This window comes from Neofelis nebulosa, chromosome 8 (assembly GCF_028018385.1).
Source record: "Neofelis nebulosa isolate mNeoNeb1 chromosome 8, mNeoNeb1.pri, whole genome shotgun sequence".
Taxonomy (NCBI): domain Eukaryota; kingdom Metazoa; phylum Chordata; class Mammalia; order Carnivora; family Felidae; genus Neofelis; species Neofelis nebulosa.
This window is the reverse complement of record NC_080789.1, coordinates 67,479,183-67,503,571: the sequence shown is the minus strand read 5'-3', so window position 1 is coordinate 67,503,571 and position 24,389 is coordinate 67,479,183. Positions and strand designations below refer to the sequence as shown.

Below are 24,389 nucleotides of genomic sequence, written 5' to 3'. Positions count from 1 at the left end.
TACTTCAGAGTTAGACTTACCCATGTCAGGTCTTTTCACATCACTGACTTTAGCAAAGATACAAAGTTCTATAAAAGAAGACAGAAAACGGAAATGTGACATACTGGAACACCTCTTTCATACAATTGTAGAATAGGAAGCCATTCAAAGTGACATTTGTGTTCTTAGGAAAGAAAAATATAAAATGGTAAGAAGAGATGACTTGATAGAGAAAACAGACACTAAAACTAACCGGAGGCAATTTGAAACATTTCCAGAACCTGAGCTGTATTAGACAGCAATTACAGACTACCCACAGAATGACAGAACATTACAGCAAGAAGCAAATTGGGAGTGCCAAACCTTAAAGATTGATTTGTATATATATGGTCATAAAGTTAGTGACTGAACTGAAATTACAACCTGGAAATTCTTCACAAACCGTTCCTTTATTACCTCATGCTAAACCATTTAATTAAAAAGTGATAGATCTTGTGGTGGTCCTGTTAGACTTCTTTTCTAGAAGTTTTACTCAGTGGCCAAACATAAAGCTACTGACACTCTAAGAACAATCAAGGAATATTTCCCAATTGTACTAAAGTACTTTCTCTCCCATCATTAATTAAACTGCTACAAACCAAAGCCCCTTTACCTACATGAAATTTTCTCCTCTGATGTATCCAATTTTCCCAGAAAAAGGAAGTTAAAAGCCTAACTGTGTGGAACTAGGTTAATAAACATGTCCTTGGCACCCATGCTTCTTGGCAGATTGAAGAGGAGACTAGGGATGGTAGCAGTCACACTTATTACCGTCATAATCTCATTACCAAATTTTTAAAGTTTATTTATTTTTTTGAGAAAGAGTCCACATGCATGCATGCAAAAGCAGGAGAGGGGCAGGGAGACACAAAGAATCCAGAGCAGCCTCCATGCCCAGCACAGAGCCCAAGGCAGGGCTCGATCTCAGGACTCTGAGATGACCTGAGCTGAAATCAAGAGTCAGTTGCTTAACCAACTGAGCCACCCAGACGCCCCACCATATTTTAAAAAGATTGAGCATATCATCAACTTTAGTTTGTCATCAACCTTATCAATCAACTTCATCAACTTTAGCAATATCAGGGCTTCAATCTACTAAGGGCTAGATGATGATAACAGGTATTCCTTACGGTCACAATAATGAAATGCAGGCACAAAGGAAGCCTGCTTGAGCTTTTCTTGGCATAGCTACAGACTAAGCAGAGCAATCATCTGATTACCCAGTCTTGCTGGGGAGGGTTCCCAAAGAATTTAAGCCTTATATTCAGGCTTCAAATATATTTCCAAATGCTCAACCTAACAAAAGGCTTCTATCTGGAAATTTTCCAGGTATTCTTTCCTCTTCTTCCTTTTTAAATAAAGCAGAATCCCCTGGGTTCCACATTAATAATTAAAGCCCCACATTTACATTGTAACACAAATGCATCCAGCTTCTTCAGTGTGCTTATGTTACTTTCTCTTTGCCATTTGCCTTTACGTTAGAAGTAGGGATATCTTACTCCAAGATTCAACATGAAATGCTGGATCTGGAAACGTTAATGCCACCAAACTCTTGTAACCCTAAGATTTTTTTGCCTTTTAAGAAAAGTATTCCGGGGTGCCTGGGTGGCTCAGTCGGTTAAGTGTCAGACTCCTGATCTCGGCTCAGGTCATGGTCTCACGGTTTGTGAGGCTCTACGCTGAAAGTGCGAAGCCTGCTTGGGATTCTCTCTCTCCCTCTCTCTCTCTGCCCCTTTTCAGCTCACGTGCTCTCTCTCTCTCTCTCTCTCAAAAATAAACTTTTTAAAAAAGTATTCAAACAATATTTCCTAGTTCACATTGTTCATTTAATTTACTAAAAGAATATAAGCTATTACAGCTATTCAGGTGAAGTCAATAGCTGAACACAAAACAATAGGAAATTTGAAAGAAAAAAAAGATGGCGAAGTCCTGACAGTAACAAAATGTAACAAGTATGGCAAAACATGTATAAGCTTACATGCAAACAGGTGACTATAAAAGAGAATGTTTAGAGCCACAATGAAGTTACTAGAAAGTATTTACTTGAGGAGAGGCGATTAGCTTTATCCAGGACCAAATGGGGTTAGAATAATTTATGATATGAGAAGGGAATGGAAATATGGAAATGACCAAGTGAATCATTCTAGTCTGAACTCTGGATATGTATATGATACAGTTCGTAGTATACACCACGTATTTGCTTGTGTTTCTCCTATTTTCACATGCCATCTCTCCCAGTTAGACTCTAACACCTCAACACTGTAACGCCTTAAAACACTGAGTATTCAATTCCTTTCATACACAAACACTTACTCTGCACCAATTACATACAAGGTATTAGGAATACAAAGATGAGTAAGAAATGGTCTCTGCTGCTGAAACACTGTCAACTGGGGGGAAAACAGATCCATAAAAAGATCCTCATAGCAAGAAAATAAAGCCAGTGCAATTGGTAGGAGGCGTGGGAGTCAGGTAAAGAAAAGACTTTCAAAGCAGTAGTCGAGTTACATCACCTTGGCCTGAAGTGGCAGAACCTGTTTTTTAATCCATTTGCTCCCTCTAGACTTAACTCATCAGATGGGTGACATGAAGACCATGTCTGCAGTCGGGATGAATTGGAATGGGGGGGGGGGGGAATGAAAGAGACTTCTCAAGAGAAAAATGAAATGAGGCTTCCAGACTGGGACTAAAGGGGAAAAAGGGATCGCTAAATTGGAAGAAGATTCAGGGATCATGCTTAAGAGACGAGGAAGGTTTCACTGTAACTGTAATTCCAAATTCTGTGGAATCTACCTTTCAACAGGAGCCCGTGACACCAACTAGCTCCACAAAAACTGAGGAGATGGTGTGATCCACTCCATTCAGAATATCCAATTAGAACAAAGACGCGAAGTAAAGTAAGTGGTAGCCTATATAAGGCTTTATATAAATTTTATAAGCACCCCCCCAAATAAGTGTACCAAACGTGAAGTGAAATGACCTCAACAAGGCTGACTTGAAAGTGATAAAGGAGTAAGTTATTGCCAACGAGATAAGTGAAAATACTGCAAAGGCACCGATAAACAGAAATCAACAAACTGAAGAGAAGCCGGGCATATATCCAGAGAGACCACGTTAGGGCACACCAAGAAAGAGACGGTTCAAGGGAATTACCAGGAGGCGATGAGCCAGGTAAGCAAACCGTGGCAGTTAAGGGGGTTTTCATAACCTGGGCAGGAGGGTCCAGACGTTTCTTTCTGGTGGTGGCACACTAGCGATATCACGTCTCAGGGAGATACCACAGAGTAAAAGAGTTGGAGAAATGTTTACGTGAGACGCAGAAGTAGTCGAGAAATATCACTCAGGTCTCAAGGAAGGCGGGAGGTGAAGCAGGTGTAACAGAAAGCTGAGCTTCCCGGTGAAAACAGCTTTCCCGTGAGAGAAGACCCTGCTCAGGCGGGAAAGCCCCGAAATCCCAACCGGCCTTTTTGCCCCCAGGAGGGCTGGGCGCCGAGATGGGGCCTGTGGTAACGACAAGGGAGACGGCCTCTCGCCGGCCCGGGAGAAAGAGGCCTGGAGGAACGGCCTCGGGAAGCCTAACTAACGGCCGCCGGCCACATCCCGGCCGGTGGATAGCCGGGGGGAGGGGAGGTGGTCCCAGGGGGCGGGGCAGAGGAAAAAGCGCCGTCCCCACAGCCCTCCCAGCTTCCGCCCAGCCCAACCCAGGCCGCTGGGCCCGGACCGGCACTGCCTCCCGGCCCAGGCTCCCTCCATCCTCACCCCTCCCCCAGCTTCCCGCCGCCACTCACCGAACCGGAACCGGCTGCTATGCGAAGGGGTTTCCGGCCGGGCGCGGAACGCAAAACCCGGGAACCGCCGCGAACCGGAACAGCCTCCACAACACCGGAAGAGCCGTCCGGTGGCTGTGGAGGGGCGGGGGTGGGGCGGGAGGTCAAAGAGCAGAGTTGAGGACTCGGGGGACGCCTGCGCAGTGTGGCCAGGCCTGAGAAGCCCGGGGACCATCTAAGGCTGAAGTCATAATTTCCCTGTTCCCCTTTCAGTTTGGGATTTTTTCTCGTTCCCGTTCTCGTTCTCGGATTACTGTTAGTGTGCCCGTCGTCCTTCGCTTTTTCCTGTTCCCTCGATCCCCTTGCACGCCGTCTTCTGGTTCCGCTTGGCGATTTTTGCTCTCGCTCAGGTTTCCATGGCAGCTTTTTGCTGTGGCCGTCAATCGGAGGAAACTTGTGGCCACTTTGACGGATGTGGACCTGAGAGCTAACTCGAGCTCTATACCGTGTTTCATTGAGAATCACGGAACGTTAGTGCTTGTAGGAAATATCTTCATCTAACGGTTTCAGGGAAGTGAAGTCATTTCCCAAAGTTATAAAGTGCATGGGAGATCTGGGACTAGGAAACACGTTTCTTAATTTGCAGGCCTGTAGTCTTTGCACTACATCATGCTTGATTGGCCATTCGGGAGAAGAAAAAAAAAGCAGTTTGGGATTAGTTTAAGTTAGATTCTGGAAACTTGTGGCACTTTACAGACCTCTGGAAGAGTTTGAAACATAGGGAGAGGTGTGAGGAAAGCTATTGGCGGTCCACCAAAGACCTACTTTTCTGAGTAAAAATAGAAAAGGATCCAGGAGTCTGCCCTCTGAAGAACTAAATGGCCCTGGTGTTGCTCCTGTGACTGAATGGATTAACATATAATCTGTGCTCTACTTAAAAAAAAAATAAATAAATAATTGGAAGAAATATGTTTATTCATTCAGACTTTTTACAAAGTCCTTCAACTTGGCCTCTGGACTCAGGCCCTGTCTAGAAGGCTTGGAGAAATGCTTCTGAGTAGACCCTCTAGACCTCAGAAGTCTGAGCTCTGACTTTATTAAAAGAACGGGAGTCTCTGTAGGCCCCAGCCTCTTACCTACTCTGGAAAAAAGGAGATGCTTGCTGAATTCAGGAGATCTTGCCCTGTCAAATACATAAAAGTAGATTATTTGCATCACTTCATATGCTGATACTACATATTGTCATGTAGTATTGGGCATACCTGATCCATATCAGTTTTGTCCATCTTAAATCATTCCATAGATCTGTTCATATGGATTAAACTCCGTCTCTATTTCTAGGAGACAGCCATGCATAAGGAGGAATTTCATCTGAAATTTTTCATGTGTGTGATTCAATCTCGCGGGTTAGTCAGGACTCCTCAGAGCACAGGTACCGTTGTCTCCTGATTATACACCAGTGACAAATGGGTTCTCTTGCAGGAATTTCGATACAGGATGTAAAACTTACTAGTCTGAATGTAGGCTTTAGGGGTCAACTGACTTTATTCCATCCCCACTATAGTAAAATATTTGTCACTGAGTCATGTCTCTTCCTTGCACAAGTATCAGCTGAGATTTTGGTCTGATATGTGGAAATAGGCCCAGGCAGGTAAGGAGGACTTGGGAGTTAAGGAAGAACAAAATTTATAACACATGACCTGGTAGTTGATTTCTCTGTCCTTTGTGAATTATTTTAACCTTTCTGGGCTAATCTGTGGGAGTTCTGGTTACAATTGTCATTGATACTCTAAAACCTATAAGATAGAGTCCCAAAGAAAAATGGCTTTCTATTACATCTCACTCTCAAAGTATCTAGAGATATGTTCTGCTTTTCTCTCATTTATGTCAAAGGAGTAGAACCTTTTTAAGGTAAGATAATATTGAGAAAAGTCATCACTTCTCTAATTTTTCACTGAATTATGGAAAAAAGGCCCTGGACAGCTGAGAGTTACAGAGAAAATGAAGGAGAATAAGTAGCACTTCCTTCCCTGAATCCCACCTTTAGAATAACCTCAAGTAACCTAGAGATACTGCTTTTCAGGGGGAGAAGCTTCAACTTCCAGCATGCTCATACAAAAGCCACCACCTGAGATAGACAACATGAAGTATCTACATGCTACGGATGGTCCAGACACTGTGGAAGGCATACCTATTTTGAAAACTGGTGAGGCATGTAGTTAAACAAGGGGGTGGGGAGAGGTGGAAAGGAGTGTTGGAAAATGAAGTTCATGCATACATTATAAATTAGGATACAACTACCAAATTTGAAATATGAATTAAGACACAAGGGAGAAAGTGTGTGTGTGTGTGTGTGTGTGTGTGTGTGTGTGTGTGTGGAGGGGACATAGAGAAAGTAGGAGATCATCTGGGAAACTAGAAAGAGGGACAGTTCTCTCTATGAAGAACACCTTAATTTAGTCAATAGTAATTCAACTGGCTCATAACTGTAAGGCACTAATCTAGTTTAGACTATTATTAGCAACCTGGATATGTAAAAATGTGAAACTCAATGGATTATATAAAGGAGTTATTATATTGCAAAGTGATTCCAAATATTGTAAAAAATACTCACCTTAGGAATCCATTTAGTAACAAATTTCTGTTGTATATTTTAATTTTTTTTTAACCTTTAATTTTGAGACAGAGAGAGACAGAGCATGAATGGGGGAGGGTCAGAGAGAGGGAGATACAGAATCTGAAACAGGCTCCAGGCTCCGAGCTGTCAGCACAGAGCCCAACGCGGGGCTCGAACTCACGGACCGCGAGATCATGACCTGAGCCGAAGTCGGACGCTCAACCGACTGAGCCACCCAGGCGCCCCACTGTTGTATATTTTAAATAGTGTGTAACTCACAATTTATATGAAACATTGGAAACACATCCCTAGGTTTCCTCTCAAATGAAATACATCTATATTGGAGTCAGTTCACTGCAAACATTGCATTCCCACATGTGCCCCAAAATAGACTAGAAATGATAGAGACATTGTACAAATTATACATATAAGACATAACCTTGTCATTTTTCTAATAGTTTACAGTTTGACAGATTATTTAGTCCAGATTGTTTAGTCCAACTCCTTATATTTCAGGAAGAAATTCAAGTCTAAAGTGATCTTCCTCAAGAACTTAAATTCATTGGAATAATTACTCTCAGCACCTGTGAAATATATTGCAGCATTTATCCAATAATCTTTTGAGCAGTTACTATTCAAAGTCATTATTCTAGGCTCAATAGCTGTGAACACAAACTAGCATTTTCCCTTTCCCCCAGGAGCCTCTGATCAAGAAGGGAGTTAAGTGAAGAGCTTGATAGTTTTGAGTAAGTGAGTAAGTGAAGTGCTTGATACCTTTGGTTTGAAATGAGTGAGTGAGTAAGTGAAGTAAGTAAGTGAAGGGCTGGATACCTTTGGTTCAAAATGTTGAATTTCAAAAGAGGATGCCACAGAGATGTAGGGAAGGGAGGGACCAACTGACTGCTTAGGCAGAGCTTCACTGAACTCTAGCAGGGCACCATGTAGGCAGGGCACTATGGCCCAAGAGCCAGTCCTAAGCTTTGAAATGCATAAACTATAGCTTAATTCAGTCTCATAAGTGAACCTAGAGTTAACCATACTCACAAGAAAATGGTTTATACACAAGAATATCAACTTATGAAGACTTTGGAGTAATATGTATCTATATATGACAACGATGTGGGGTCTGTGTCCCTTTAATCAGACTTGCTTTGCCCATCCATAAACAGCTGTTAGGTATAAGAAATAAGCCCAGCTGGTGGCCTTGTCCTACAGTTCCTTGAATTTGTATAGATTATTTCTTATTCCCTTATCTTCCCTACTTTTCTCATTCTCATTTTGCTCTATACCTAATACTCGCTTCAGACCCCCTTAGCTCTGATGGCTCATTTGGACCTGCTTCTGTGGTTTGAACTCAGCATTATCCCATGGAAAAAAATTCTGATGTTAACTTCTGCCTTTAAGCACTGAGACCCCAGGTAAGAGCTACAGTGAATCCTTCCAGCTTTCCCACTGGAGATGAAGAATCAATATTGGGACCTCTGTTCCTCCTTATCTGCCTCTCTCCCTGCCTGCTTCCCTTTGTTTCCTTCCTTCCTTCTTCCCTTCCTCCTTTTCTTCCTCCTTCTCTACTTCCCTCCTTCTTTTTATTCCTTCCAAGAAAATTGGTCGAGCGTATACTATGTCCGGCACTATAATTGGCACTGGGAATAAAGCAGCAAACAAAACAAGTACGTTGCCTACTTGCATGAAGTTTTAGTCTTGTGGGAGTAAGAAGTAATCACATAATCACACACAGCGGGATTATTCGAATGGCCCTAGTACCATGGAAAACAATAATATCACAGAATGTAAAAACAGGGCACCTAACCTGGCCTGAGAGGTTGGAAACACCTTTTCTAAGGAAGTCCTGAAAGATGAGTGTGACTTAGCCAGGAAGAGGGGGTAGAAAAGCTTTTTGGGAAAGAGGACAGTAGAATCTGAGTTGAGAAGGAGTTTGGCTCATTAGAGGAATAGAGAAGACCAGTAGAACTTGGGTGAGGGAAGAGTAGCTGGAGAGTGAACTATAAGGATAGTATAAGAGCCAAATCATGCTATGTCTTCTAGGTCAAATCACTGAAGAGTGACAGGTCTGGCCCCTGGGTTGAAGATGAATTGGAGGGGGCAAGAGTGGTCACCTGATCTGGTGGGATGGGAAATGTCACTGCCTTGCTCCATTCCTCACGTAGGGCATGAGTGAGGAAATCATGCCATCAAATAGCATGGTTGGCAGAGGTGAGCCCAGAGCTACTGATGCCAAAACACCCCCCAAACCTGGCCTGGCGTCCCTCTGCTGCTGCCGCTGCCAGCCTGAAGAATGCATAGGGACTCCTTCTAGGATGGTCAGCTTCTTGCCCCAAGTGAAGCTATATGTGGACATGCTGAGCTCTAATCCTGAAGAAAAATGGAACACATTTTGTTTCTAATCTCACACTTGGCAGGGAAGCAGCTGCAGTTACTATTTTCTCCAAATCCCTGCACATTAGAATAGACAGCTCTGCCTGTACTATGATGAGGCAGGCTGTGTGTGTGTGTGTGTGTGTGTGTGTGTGTTTCTGGCCTTTAGCGGGTCAGTTCCTAACATAGGGAAGCCATTGGTTCCCACACTGGGGCACAGCAAAGGAGTGAGTCACCTAGGCCCTAACCTTTACAAAGAATGGTGGTTAGAATTCCCGGGGAGCCGAGAGTGTAAGACCATCATCTCCAGCAGAATGGCTCATGGGCAGCAGGTAGCTTTGTGGGCCAGACTCTGGTCCAGCGGATCCAGCTGCCCACTAGACCTAGAGCCTCTCCTCTGCATATACCACTCCTGTTCACTGATGGACAGCCGGCCTTAGTAACCTGTGACTCCTGAGATGATTACGTATCGGGCTGCAAATGAGGGAGCATGCCAAGATAGTTGTGTTACACCCATCTGCCCCTGTGTTACCACTTCTCCTTGGAAGGGTAAGACCCTACTACCAGATTCCTCACTTCAGTTAGGCTACCTGTCACCAGCATTGCCCAGGTTCCCCCCATCATTCTGTTCTTTTAACAGTGAGACCGTCAAACCCACTCACGCCCTGGTTTATGCAGACCAGGATGCAAAGTTTCTCCAACACTGTGAATGCAACTGATACGTAAAGATGTCACCATAGCCAAAGTTTCTTCCAAGCAGGTTATACTGTTTTCTGCATCAGACACAAGATTCTCCATATACAGATGCCATGTTATAAGTGACCCAAGAACCTGTACCCTTGTTGAAGGAAAATCAGTGGGGGTTCTGCCTCTATAAAGATCATCTTAGTCTCAACTAGTTGCCATTCAACATTGATCTGGTCCCAACCTTCTAGGACCAGCTGCAGAGAACTTAAGTTTTCATGAAGCTGAAACTCTCAGGGCTCTTCAAATGTAAACTGAATTGGGAAGATCATTAAGTAAGAAAATAGCCATACAAATTCTCTTCTTTCAGCCAAATATGCAAGGATACCATTAGATCTGTGGAACACTTTTTCCCCCCATCTTTTATTGATTAATAGAGAAAATCTCATGCATCCTCTTAGGCCACCCTACTCTGGGTGGTCCCCTATCAAACTGCCTCTCAAGTCAACCCAGATAAATAGATTTAAGAACTAAATATATATTCCTTGGAATATAGTGCTTACTAAAACATCTAACCCTTTCACATGCTTGATGAGGGATTAGTAGATCTGAAGTGGAAGACTCCCAGGATTGTCTTATGTAATTATTATTTGTCTTCTCTGTTCTGATACCGCCCCCCCCCCCCAAGCTTACCTCTTTCAGGAAAGAAAAAGTTTATCTGGTCTAAGCTTGAGGCTACATATCTTAGCTGAAGAGTTTATTTTCCTCTGCCTTAATCAAGGCTTGAAGTTAGTGCCTTCAGCCTATAGTAGGGGTCATCTGGACACCTGTGACTTCTTTCCTGAGCTAGCTTTCCCAAGAATTTGATAGTAGTTGGTGAAAATGACTTCATAGGACCTATTCAAGCCTTTTTGGCATGCAAGTTCATTTTTCAAGTGATGGTGTTCTCAGACCTCCACACTTGGAACAATTGTTCTCAAACTTTATCGTGCATCAGAATACCTGGAGGGTTTGTTAAACCACATTGCTGAGACCCCACCCCTAGAGTTTTTGATTCAGTAGGTTCCAGGTCAGACCCAAGAATTTGCATTTCTGACAAATATCCAGATGATGCTGAATCTGCTAGACTGGCATTGTCTTAAACCAGTGCCCTACATCAGAAACATTAGTATCAGTGGCTGGTGGCGGCTGCTCTGTCTCCAGGAGTCATCCTCTCCCAGCCAGAGCCAAAGATGACTCTTCAGTGCAGACAGTGGTTTACTGTCTATGCCCAGGGTCTCTCCTTAAGGAGTTTTCCATTCTGGTGGAAGGAAACAGATAATTACTACATGAGATCTAGGAGTTTTGTAGGAGTGAGAGGACCAGATAGATGTTCCAACTCAGAGAGAGGCTCATACCCAATTGCTGCATGTATTTCACAACATCAACCCACCACATCATTGTAGCCCATTTACAATTCTGAGTCAAGTCCAAAGGAAATCTTAGTGATCCTCTGGTATGACACTCCTACCTTATTCCTGTTTTAGAACCTTTGCATTTGCCATTCTCCCTATCTGAAAGCTGTTCCTCCAAAGGTAGCATGGTTTTCTTTCTTGTATGTTCAAACCTTTTCCTAGAATGTCATCTCAGCAAGGTTTTTCCAGTCCACCCTATTTAAGATAGCACCTTTGTCACTCTGCTTCTTCTTTTTTTTAAGTTTACTTATTTAAGAGGGAGCAGGTGTACAGCAGGGAATTGGCAGAGAGGGAGACAGAGAGAGAGAGAATCCCAAGCAGGCTCCACATTGCCAGCACAGAGCCCAACACAGGGCTCGAACTCACAAACCACGAGATCATGACCTGAGCCAAAACCAACTGACAGAGCCACCCAGGTGCCCCTGTCACTCTGCTGCTTTGCTCTGCTTTATTTTTCTTCAAAGCACTTATCACTACTTGATTAATTTGTTTATTATCTGTTTTCCTCACTAGAATGTAAGCTTCCTGAGGACAGATCTTTTTTTTTTTTTTTTCCATCCTGGATCCCCTTGAGTCTAGAACAGTGCCTACCATGTAATAGGTGCTCAGTATTTGCTGACTGAATGTGTGAAACCTAGAGTAATGCTATTTCCTATTCTTCTGGGTTAGAGTCATACCTGGACAACTGCCATACCTACTTCTCATTCCCAAATGTCCTGGTACACCATTACTAGCATCCTTAACATCATCTTCATCATCTCATCACAGTGGTCTAAATGTAGATCTGTACCCATTCCATAGTCATGACACCATCCTTGTGGTAATGAATGGGCTCATGAGTATGGCATACATCATCCTCTTTATTGCCCCCCCCCCCTCAATCTGTGCCAGCGTTAGGTAATCATTGTCAAAGAGATGTTCTGTCTTCATGATCTACTCAACTTTCTGGTAATAATGTCTAGCTTTATACTGGTTTGGAGGGTACTGTCCAAAGCTTTCTATATCTTCATTTACCTACCCACTACTTAGCAGAGCTAATGGTCAGGGTATATGAACCACATACTTTAGAATACTTCAGCTGGTTTATTGAAGTGCCCTTCCTATCTAGGTGTTGCATAATTGTCTTTAAACATCTTTGGACACTTCTCTCCTCCAGAATGCCTTCTTTTATAGTAACTATAATTTTTGCACCTACTCTCTGCCTAGACTTCATGCCAACATCTCAGTAGCTAACTGGTATCTGGAGAGTTCTGTGAAGTCCAAGAGGACCTTCTAAATACCTTCCTGTTCTCTGAAAATTAGTATCAAGAATATGCCTTTCATTGTTTGTTACCAAGGCATGACATATGAGATGAGATATCATTTGGCATTTCTATGTGCATATTAGCTTTTCCTGACATGCTGAAAACAGGTAGACCACCACCAGATAGTACAAGAAAGAAGAAATAGTGGATTTTAACCACATGGGCTTCTCAGTCCAGCTGACCTTCTTTTGGGTTCAGTCCTTTTTTTCCCCCTCATTGTCTGCCAAGTCCTCTAAATTCTGAATTTTATCTACCAACCTCAACAACTGAATAAAGCTGATTATAGTTTGGACAAAGTTCTAGATTTCCACCAGTCCCCTAGTTATGTAAATCATTAGAACAGGCATAGGCCCCCTTGAGAAGCCTATCAGAGGGCCCCAGTACAAACCGAGGACATTTCAGCTTTCTCCTTTAGAGGAAGAGTCCAGGGTATCCTTCTTCAGCCCCATTAAACCACACCAGCAATGAAAGTAATCTTGGAATGAGTTCAAATTCAGCAGCTGGCTTAGTTTGTTTGCCTGGAGAATTTGTTGGTCTCATCTCTTTTTTGTCTATCTAACTTGCTGCTTTGCTCTTGTAATTCCTGGTCCTAAACTCTAATAAGCTGTGCAATTTACTCCTGACACTTTTCTTAGGCACCCTAGTTTCTATGGCAATGTTTAGACCTCTTCCTCAACCCCCTCTTCCTTAGCCACCATACTGTGTTTACCTGTAGGCTTCATGTACCTGTTCTGAGGGATGCTTCTCAGCCTCCCCCATTAGAGGGATGAGGGTTGGACATGTGTCATATTTCCTACAACTGCCCAGATTGAAAATTCTCTCCCATCATCAATCTACCATAAAATTATGTATCCAAATTTTGATATGTAAGATAGATCAACCATAGCCAGCTAAAATACCCTTTACAAGTTGTTCACATTCCTTAGAAACTATATTTGAAATTTAAAAGTTGGTTGATAAACAGAAAAGTAGGTAAAAATGAAACGTATGGTCTTGGAATTTAGGATTAAAATTAAAGAAAATCTATTTTATTTTATTTTATTTTTTATTTTTTTCAATATATGAAATTTATTGTCAAATTGGTTTCCATACAACACCCAGTGCTCATCCCAAAAGGTGCCCTCCTCAATACCCATCACCCACCCTCCCCTCCCTCCCACCCCCCATCAACCCTCAGTTTGTTCTCAGTTTTTAACAGTCTCTTATGCTTTGGCTCTCTTCCACTCTAACCTCTTTTTTTTTTTCCCTTCCTCTCTCCAATGGGTTTCTGCTAAGTTTCTCAGGATCCACATAAGAGTGAAAACATATGGTATCTGTCTTTCTCTGTATGGCTTATTTCACTTAGTATCACACTCTCCAGTTCCATCCACGTTGCTACAAAGGACCATATTTCATTCTTTCTCATTGCCATGTAGTACTCCATTGTGTATATAAACCACAATTTCTTTATCCATTCATCAGTTGATGGACATTTAGGCTCTTTCCATCATTTGGCTATTGTTGAGAGTGCTGCTATAAACATTGGGGGTACAAGTGCCCCTATGCATCAGTACTCCTGTATCCCTTGGGTAAATTCCTAGCAGTGCTATTGCTGGGTCATAGGGTGGGTCTATTTTTAATTTTCTGAGGAACCTCCACACTGTTTTCCAGAGTGGCTGCACCAATTTGCATTCCCACCAACAGTGCAAGAGGGTTCCGGTTTCTCCACATCCTCTCCAGCATCTATAGTCTCCTGATAAGAAAATCTATTTTTTAAAAAAAATTTTTTTTTCAACATTTATTTATTTTTGGGACAGAGAGAGACAGAGCATGAACAGGGGAGGGGCAGAGAGAGAGGGAGACACAGAATCGGGAACAGGCTCCAGGCTCTGAGCCATCAACCCAGAGCCTGACGCGGGACTCGAACCCACGGACCGCGAGATCGTGACCTGGCTGAAGTCGGACGCCCAACCGACTGCGCCACCCAGGTGCCCCAAGAAAATCTATTTTTAAAGAGCTAATCACTGTTTAATTATCTCATCCATCTCTCTAATGCTGGAATATTTGTATCCCTTAGTGTTTTACTCAGGAGCAGTACAAATAAACAGTGCCGAATTCTTACTATCCAGTTTCTATTTTCTCTTAATTCATTTACCCTCAACTAATATATTCATGTCATAAGAATTTGATACATTATAATTATTAGTTGGATTATTTATTTCTTTAATTATATCCCAGGTCCAGTGAAATGTAAACTTCCTGTGAACCTTTGATAGTCCCTCTAGATTTAAACTCGTAAGAGTTTATTATAACTCATTACCTGGCACAGTGGCTAGCATATAATGAGTCCTCAATAAATGTTTGTTGAATGTATGAATTAATAATGAATAGGGATTTCTCAAGATTCTTATTAGGAAGACATTTCTCTAGGGGCACCTGGATGGTTCTTGATTCTAGCTCTGAGCTGACAGTGTGGAGCCTGCTTGGGATTCTCTCTTGCCCTCTCTCTATGCCCCTCCTCTGCTTGCACACACTCTAAATTAATTAATTAATTAAAGTCATTTTTAAAAGTGGAAGACATTTATAGCTATTTCTCAATATGATGTGTTTTTCCCATTAGCTATCTCTATTTTGTGTTGGTTTTTACTAGCATAATTCTCAGAAAATAACATCTTCAAGTTTGGAGATTGCACTAAGATGTCCATAAGCAAGGCCTAAGTACTTCTGAGAAAATGCTTCTGTTCTGGCACTCCCTCCCCCAACTGACCTGAAAGTTCCCTACGTGCCTTTTGAGATAGTATTTCCTTGATTTGTGCTTACATAGTTTTCCAGAAACTCCTGGGCATGATTGATCCCTGGACAGAAAAAGGAGTCTAAAGGATCAAGTGTCTTGGGATAAGACTATAAGTAACAGTGACATTTCCTTGCTTTCACCTAGTTAAGGTAGACTAATTAATACAGTAATTCATTAAGAACACTTTCAATGAAGACTTAAGAGTTGGTTTTGGGTAGGGGCACTTGGCTGGCTCAGTTGGTAGAGCATGTGACTCTTGATCTTGGGGTTGTAAGTTTGAGCCCCACATTGGATATAGAAATTACTTAAAAATAAAGGTTTTTTAAATTATTTTTTTAATGTTTATTTATGTTTGACAGAGAGAAAGACAGAGTATGAGAGGGGGAGGGGCAGAGAGAGAGGGAGACATAGAATCTGAAGCAGGCTCCAGGCTCTGAGCTGTCAGCACAGAGCCCGAAGCGGGGCTCAAACTCACAGACCACGAGATCATGACCTGAGCCGAAGTCGGACGCTGAACCGACTGAGCCACCCAGGCACCCCTAATAATAAAATATTTTTTTAAAAAAAGAGTTGAGAGGTGCCTAGGTGGCTCAGTCAGTTGAGCGTCTGACTTTGGCTCAGGTCATCATCTCATGGTTCATGAACTTGAGCCCTGCATTAGATTCTGTCCTGACAGCTCAGAGCCTGGAGCCTGCTTCGGATTATGTGTCTCCTTCTCTCTCTGCCTCTCTCCTTATTCTCTGTCTCTCCCCCCAAAACAAATAAACAGTTAAAAAACAAGCAAACAAATAAATAAAGAGTTGGTATTTGGTAGAAGGAGGCAGGAATGGATTTCTTCTCAAATTTCAATCTTTATGTTAAAGTTAGAAACTCCAGAATGTAGGGGGAACTTTTCCAGCTTTTCCTTTCCCAAAACTTTGACATCTTTATTGAGATATAGTCCACATATCTTAAAATTCACCTACTTAAAGTATATAATTTGGACTTTGGAATTCCAACTTCTCATTCCTCATGTAAGTAGCTTGGAAGTCATCACCACATCAATAAGTAATAAGTAAAAGTAAAAAGACTGAAATATTAACAGTTCTTCTTGGATTCATAAGAAACTGCTAGCCCCAAAGTTGGAGAGACAGATAGACAAGTAGAGTTAATCACAGGTTCCTAGAGCAGAGACCCATGAGCGGAAGTCTTCTCGGAACCAGTGATGGAGTAACAAGTTGTTGGAGGCTCAGTGTAGAATTCCAAGAGTTAAAAACTACAGGGGGACCCAGTCAAAGGGAGTCCCCATAATATTGTGAGATTTACTTTCAGGAGCTCAATTAGATTCTCACAGCAATATCAGAAAAATCCCCTGGAGCTTCCAACAGGGTGAGGAGAAAAGGAAACATTTGAAATACATGAGAGCATTCTTTTCCTGTTAACAAGCCCTGCCTTCAGAGGAAACTAGTTAACCAGGGCCTAACTGACCTGAGGAGGAGAAATACCCAACTCTAGCCCATTCTAGCCATCCTGTCCCACCTAAAGGGAGAAAAACCTGAGAAATGCTTGTGAAGTTCACAGTCTAGAGGCATAAGCTGAAATGTAATCATAAGACTATAGAATGCTTCCTTTCCTCACCACATCTTACCACCACATTACTAAAGGCCTATTTACAGCACTTCTTTTTACCCATTACATCATGTCTGGCTATCAAGAAAAAATTACAGGCATATAAAAAGGCAAAAAACACAATTTGAAAAGACAGAGCAAACATCAAAACCAAACATGGCAGGGATGTTGGCATTAGCAGACTAGGAATTTTAAAAACCTATGACTAATGTACTAAGGACCGTAATGAATAAAATAGCATGCAAAACAGAGAAGTAATGTAAGCAGACAGATGGAAATCCTAAGAAAAACCACCCCCTCCCAAATGCCAGAAATTAAAAAAAAAAAAAACCACTACAACAGAAATGAAGAATGCCTTTTGTATTGGTAAACTGAACATGGCTGAGGAGAGTCTCTGAACTAGAGGATATATCAATACAATTCTCAAAAACCAAAAAGAGAGAGAGAGAGAGAGAGAGAGAGAGAGAGAAAATGAAGACTGAAGAACATATAACAGAATACCCAATGACTGTGGTACAACTACAACAGATGTAACATACACATAATCAGAATACCAGAGGGAGAAAAGAAAGAGAGAAAGGAACAGAAGAAATATTTGAATCAATAATGATTGATAATTTCTCCAAATTAATGTCAGACATCAAACCACAGATCCAGGAAGCTCAGCAATATGCTAAATAAATAAATAAATAAATAAATAAAGTCAAGCTCCTACACCTAGGTATATTATTTTCAAATTACAGAAAATCAAAGATAAAGAAAAAGTACCAGAAGCCAAAGGAAAAAAACACCTTACCTATAGAAGAGCAAAGATAAGAATTACATCTGACCTCTTCTCAGAAACTATGAAACCAGGAAGAGAGTGAAGTGAAACATTTGAAATGTAGAGAGAATAAATCAGAACCAGAATTCTGTACCCTGCAAAACTCTTGTTTAAAAGTGAAGAAATAGACTTTCTCAGACTAATTGAGGGAATTTGTTTCTAATTTGGGGGTTAAGGGCACAGTTGAAAATCTATGTATAACTTTTTATTGCCCCAAAACTTAACTACTAATAGCCTACTGTTGACTGGAAGTCTTACTAATAACATAAATGGTCAATTAACATATTTTGTATGTTATATATATTATATTCTCACAATAAAGTGAGCTGGGGAAAAGATAGTGTTATTAAGAAAATCATAAGAAAAAAAGTGAATCATAAGGAATAAAAAATCCATTTACAGTACTGTAAAAAATCTGCATATAAGTGGACCTGCACAATTTAAACCAGTGTTGCTCAAAGGTCAACTGTATATGGTTATGTATGTTTATATATAACTGAAATGAATGACAGCAATGGTACAAGGGATAGGAGAAAGGAATTAGGATTATTTTGTTATTTTAGGTATTCACACCACTCGTGAAGTGGTATAGTGCTATTTGAAAGTGGACTTAGATTAGTTGTACATAAATATTGCAAACTCTAGGGCAGCCACTGAAAAAGTAAAAAAGCATTACTGATATGCTAATAAAGGAGAATGGAATGATATAGACTGCTCAGTTAAAACCACAAAAGGCAGAAAAAGAGTAGAAGACAAAAATAGGAACAAAGAACAAGGGCAATAAATAGAAAACAGAAATGAATGTGGTAGATATTGACCCAACTATGTCAATAATCACTTTGAGTGTCAATGGTCTAAATGCATCAATTAATGTATTGTCAGAGTTAATCGAAAACATGCCCCAACTATGTGTTAACTATAAGAAAACCACCATAAATATAAAGATACGTATAGATTAAAGGTAGAGGGAGAAAAATATATCATGCGAACGCTAGTTTTAAAAAGGAGCAATAGCTCTATTAATTTCAGACAGAGCAGACTTCAAAGTAAAAAAAGTTATCAAATATAAAGAAGGGCATTGCATAATGATAAAGGGGTCAATTCTCCAATAAGATATAACTTCTTAATGTATATGCACCTAACAACACAGCATTAAACTACTTGAGGCAAAAGCTGATAGAAGTGAAAGGAGAAATAGATCCACTATCAGAATTGGAGACTTCAACACTCTTCTTTCTGAAAGGGACAGATTCAGCAGACAGGGAATAGGTAAAGACATAGTTGAACTTAACGACACCATCTATCAAATGGATATAAATGACATCAACAGTTCATCCAACAGCAGCAGAATACACATTTTTCTCAAGCTCACATGGAACATTCACCAAGATAGACCACATTCTGGGCCATAAAACATACCTTAACTGAAAGAACAGAAATTCTACAATGTTTGTTTTCAGACCATAATGGAATCAAACTAGAAACCAATAATAGAAAACTGGAAATCCTGAATACGTGGGGACTAAACAACACATAAATAACACATAGATTAAAGAATAAATCTCAAGAAAAATTTGAAAATATTTTGAACAAAATGAAAATTAAAACACAACTTACCAAAATTTGTTGGATGTAGTGGGAGCAGTGCTTAAAGGGAAATTTATAGTATTGAGTGCATATATAAGAAAAAAAGGTCTAAAAGCAATTACTGAAGTTTCCAACTTGGGAAACTGTAAGAGAAGACCAAATTAAATCCAAAGTAAGCAGAAAAAAAGAGATAATAAGAATTAGAGCATAAATCAATAAAATTGAAAATAAAAAATCAATGAAACCATAAGCTGGGTCTTTGAAAATATCAATAAAACCAGTAAGACTTAAACAGGCTAACTAAGGGGAAAAAAGAGAGGACACAAATTACTACTATCAGAAATAAGAGGGACATCACTACAGATTCCAGGGAAATTAAAAGGACAACAAAAGAATATTATGAACAACTCTGTGCCCACAAATTTGATAACCTAAATGAAATTGACCAATTCCTTGAAAGATACAATGTGCCAAATCTCACACAAGAAGAAACAGATGACCCAAATAGGCATAAATCTGTTAAAGAAATTGAACTAATAAATAACTTTTCAAAAAAGCACCAGGCCCAGATAGATTCCTGGTGCATTCTATAAAACATTTAAGGAAGAAATTTTGCCAGTTTTCTATAATCTCTTTCAGAAGATAGAAGCAGAGGGAATACATTTAACTTATTCGACGAGGTCAGCTTTACCATAATACCCAAACCAGACAAAGATATTAAAAGAAAAGAAGACTACAGATCAACATCTCTTATGAACATAGATGTAAAAATCCTCAATAAAATATTATCAAATTGAATTCAATAAAGTATAAAAAGAATTATATACCATGATCAAGAGCCATTTGATCTGGTTCAACATTTGAAAATCAATTAATTAGCAAATTGAATCCAAAAAAGTATAAAAAGAATTATATACCATGATCAAGAGTAATTTATCACAGGTATTCAAGGCTGGTTCAACACTTCAAAATTAATTAATGGGGCGCCTGGGTGGCGCAGTCGGTTAAGCGTCCGACTTCAGCCAGGTCACGATCTCGCGGTCCGTGAGTTCGAGCCCCGCGTCAGGCTCTGGGCCGATGGCTCGGAGCCTGGAGCCTGTTTCCGGTTCTGTGTCTCCCTCTCTCTCTGCCCCTCCCCCGTTCATGCTCTGTCTCTCTCTGTCCCAAAAATAAATAAAAAACGTTGGAAAAAAAATTAATTAATATAATTCATCACATAAACAGATCAAAATAGAAAAATCACATGATCATATCAATAAATACAAAAATAGCATATGACAAAATCCAACACCCATTCATAATAAAAATTTTCAGTAAACTAGGATTATAGGAGAACTGTCTCAACTTGATAACAAATATCAGTGGAAACTTACAGTTAACATCATACTTAATATTGAGAAACTTGAAGTTTTCCCACTAAGATAAGGTACAAGGCAAAGATGTTTCCTCTCATTACTCCTTTTCACGTTGTACTAGAAGTCTTAGCTAATGCAACAAGTCAAGAAAAGCTAATAAAAAGTGTACTGATTGAGAAGGAAGACATAAAACTGTCTTTGTTCACGGGTGATATGATTGCACAGGAAATCTCAAAGAATTAACAAAAACTCCTGGAACTAATCAGTGATTATAGGAAGGTTATAGGATGGAGGTTAATATGCAAAAGTCAATTGTTTTCCTGTATACTAAAAATGAAAAAATGGAATTTGAAGTTAAAAACACACTACCATTTACATTAGCACTCCCAAAATGAAATACTTAGGGATAAAGCTAACAAAATATATACATTATCTTTATGAGGAAAATTTTAGAAACTCTGGTGAATGAAATAAAAGAAGAACTGAATAGAGAAATATTCCATGTTCACAGATAGGAAAACTCAATATTGTCTAGATGTCAGTTCTTCCCAACTTAATATATAGATTAAATGCAATCCCAATCAAAATTCCAGCAAGTAATTTTGTGGGTATCAACATACTGATTCTGAACTTTATATGAAGAGACAAAAGACCCAGAATAGCCAACATGATATTGAATGAGAAGAACAAAGTTGGAGGACAGACCCTACCCACCTTCAAGATATACTGTGAAGCTAATCAAGACATTGTGATATTGGTCAAAGTATTGACAACTAGATCAGTGGAACAGAATAGAGGGCCCAAAAATAGACCCTCATGAATATAATCAATTGATCTTTCACATAGGAGTCAAGGCAGTACAATTGAGCAAAGATAGTCTCTTCAACAAAAGATGATGGAACAACTGGACATCCATGTGCAAAAAAGTGAATCTAGACACAGACTTTATGCCCTTTACAAAAACTAATTACAAATGGATCATAGACTTAAATATAAAATGAAAAAATATACAACTACTGGAAGATAACATAGGACAAAACCTGGGTGACCTTGGGTATGGTGATGACTTTTTAGATACAATACCGAAGACATTATTCATGAAGGAAATTCAGTTGACCCTTGACCAACACAGGTTTGAAATGTGTGAATCCACTTACTTATACACAGGTTTTTTTTTTTTTACAGTACAGTACTATAAATGTATTTTCCTTATGACTTCCTTAATAATCTTTTCTCTAGCCCACGTTATTATAAGAATACAGTATAATATGTATAATATACAAAATATGTATTAAGCAACTATTTACATTATTGTTAAGGCTTCCAGTCAACAGTAGGCTATTAGTACAGTTGAGTCTTGAACAACACAGGGCTTAAGGGCACCAACCCCTTATGCAGTTGAAAATCTGCGTATAACTTTTGACTCCCCCAAAAGTTAACTACTAACAGTAGTAACTATTAACTATGTGCAAGTAGACCCATGCAGTTCAAACCCATGTTGTTCAAGGGTGAACTGCAATTAAGTTTTTTTGGGATTCAAAATTTATACACAGATTTTTGATTGCATAGGGGCCACATGACTCAGGGGCCAACTACAATTGATAAGCTCAACTTCATTAAAATGAAAGCGTACAATTCAATGGTATATACTATGTTCATAGAGTTTTGCAGTCACTTTAAGTTTAGGACATTTCCATCACATGCAAAAGACATCTTGTGTTCATCAGCAGTCACTCCTCATTTCCCCATAGTGCTAGGCAACTGCTAATCTGCTTTCTGTTTCTATAAATTTGCCTATTTCATATGAATGGTATCATATAGTATGAGGTCTTTTGTGTTAGCTTCTTTTACTCAGCATAATGTTTTTATGGTTGCAGGGTATCCGTACTTCATTCTTTTTATTGGCAAGTAATATTCTATTATATGGATATGCCACATTTTATTTATTCATTCATCACTGGAGACATTTGGCCTGTTTCCACTTTTTGCCTATTATGAATAATGCTGCCATGACCACTGGTGTACACATTTGTGTGTGTGTGCGTGTGTGTGTGTGTGTGTGTGTGTGTGTGCATATGTGCTCATTTTCCTTGGGTATATACCTAGGAGTGTAATTGCTGGGTCATATGGTAACTCTGTTTAATATGAGGAACTGGAAAGCTGTTTTCCATAGTGACGACATCACTTTACACTTGTACCTGCAAGACACAAGAGTTCCACTTTCTCCACATCCTCTCCAATACTTCTTATTTTCCTTTTTTTAAAATAGTCATCCTAATAGATGTGAAGTGGAATTTCTTTGTGGTTTTGATTTGCATTTCCCTAGTGATTAGCGATGTTGAACATCTTTTCATATGTTTATTGGTTATTTGTATATTTTATTTAGAGAAATGTCTAAACCCTTGCCCATTTTTTGTTTTTTTATATTACAATTTTATTAGATATTTCATTGAACAGAATATGTTTTTTAAGTTAGCAGACTTTGTTTGTTACAGAAGTTTTAGTCTTACAGAAAGTTGAGCAGTTTGCACACAGAGTTTCCTCTCCTGTGGTCAGTTTCCATTTATTATTACTACTTAGTGAGGTACATTTGTTACAATTGATGAGCCAATATTGATACATTATTATTGATTAGAGTCCATAGTTTATGTTAAAGTTCACTCTTTGTGTTGTGAAGTTCTATGAGTTTTGACAAATATGCCATGTCATGTATCCAGCATTATAGCATCATACAGAATAGGTTTACTGGCCTAAAAACCCCCTGTGCTCTACGTATTTATCATTCCCTCTCTACTCTAAGCCCTTGAAAACCATTGATCTTTTTACTATCTCTATAGTTTTACCTTTGCCAGAATGTTACTTAGTTGGAAACATATAGTATGTAACCTTTTCAGACAGGTTTCTTTGACTAAGCAATATGTATTTAAGTTTCCTCTATATCTTTTCTTGGCTTCATAGGTCATTTCTTTTTCTTGCTGAATACTATTCCATTGAATTGATACATCACAGTTTATCCATTCACCTTTTGAGGGACATTTTGGTCACTTCCAGTTTTGGGCAACTATGAATAAGCTCTTATGAACATTTGTGTGCAGGTTTTTGTGTGGATGTAGTTTTCAACTCATTTGGGTAAATACTTAGAGAAATGTGATTGCTGGATCATACAGTAAGGCTCTATTTAGCTTTGTAAGGAACTGCCAAATTGTCTTTTAAAGTGACTGTACCATTTTGCATTCCCACCAACAAAAAATAAGAGTTCCTGGTGCTCCACATTCTTGTCAGCTTTTGGTACTATCAGGTTTATTATTAATTTTTTTGATGTTAGCCAGTCTAACAATATGTAGTAGTACGTCTCTGTTTTAATTTGCAGTTCCCGGATGACATATGATGCTGGGCATCATTTTATATGATTATTTGCCATCTGTGTATATTTACCGGTCAGGTATCTGTTCAGACCTTTTGCCCATTTCTAAATTGGGTTATTATCTTTTAAAAAAATTCTTTGTTTATTTATTCTGAGAGAGAGAAAGACAGTGTGCATGCAGGAGGGGCAGAGAGAGAGAGAGAGAGAGAGAGAGAGAGGGAATTCCAAGCAAGCTCCTCACCATCAGTGAGGGGGGGCTCAGACTCACGAACTGTGAGATCATGACCTGAGCCAAAATCAAGAGTCAGATTTTCAACCCGACTAAGCCATCCAGGTGCCCCAAGGTTATTATCTTTTTTTATTATTGAGTGGCAAGAGTTATTTATATATTCTGGATACCTATCCATCTGTTATCACATATATGATTTGCAGATATTTTTTCCCATTCTTTAGGCTGTCTTTGGATGGTAACATTTACATCACAAAAGTTACTTTTGTGTATTCCAGTGGTTTTATCTTTATTCTTATTGTTTGCAGCCAGAATATGCAGGGGCAGAAAAAAAGTAAGCAAGAGGGAGGAGGGCATAGGAAGTCAGGAGAGGAGAGATGCCTGTGGAGAGGCATTGCAACAAAGACCTGGGTGAAGTGGAAAGAGTAAA

General features: G+C 39.8%; 2 protein-coding genes across 9 annotated transcripts in view; one reads left to right on the top strand and one right to left on the bottom strand.

The window, feature by feature from the left end:
• SENP1 (SUMO specific peptidase 1) overlaps window positions 1–4,294 on the bottom strand; it is a 53,683-nt gene extending 49,389 nt beyond the window's left edge. For 2 of the 7 annotated variants that reach the window (XM_058742970.1, XM_058742971.1), the window contains exons 1-2: window positions 3,807–4,291; window positions 21–68 (exon numbers count right to left, since the gene is read on the bottom strand). In XM_058742970.1, the coding sequence (XP_058598953.1) occupies window positions 21–68; window positions 3,807–4,020 (262 nt within the window). In that variant the 5' untranslated portion in view covers window positions 4,021–4,291. Of the gene's footprint in view, window positions 1–20; window positions 69–3,171; window positions 3,772–3,806 lie in introns of those variants that run through there. The other 5 variants (XM_058742976.1, XM_058742975.1, XM_058742973.1 and 2 more) reach the window with 4 other exon arrangements.
• Window positions 4,295–5,126: 832 nt separating this feature from the next.
• PFKM (phosphofructokinase, muscle) overlaps window positions 5,127–24,389 on the top strand; it is a 43,899-nt gene continuing 24,636 nt past the window's right edge. For both annotated transcript variants that reach the window (XM_058742967.1, XM_058742969.1), the window contains exons 1-2: window positions 5,127–5,217; window positions 5,869–5,991. In XM_058742967.1, the coding sequence (XP_058598950.1) occupies window positions 5,136–5,217; window positions 5,869–5,991 (205 nt within the window). In that variant the 5' untranslated portion in view covers window positions 5,127–5,135. The remainder of the gene's footprint in view (window positions 5,218–5,868; window positions 5,992–24,389) is intronic.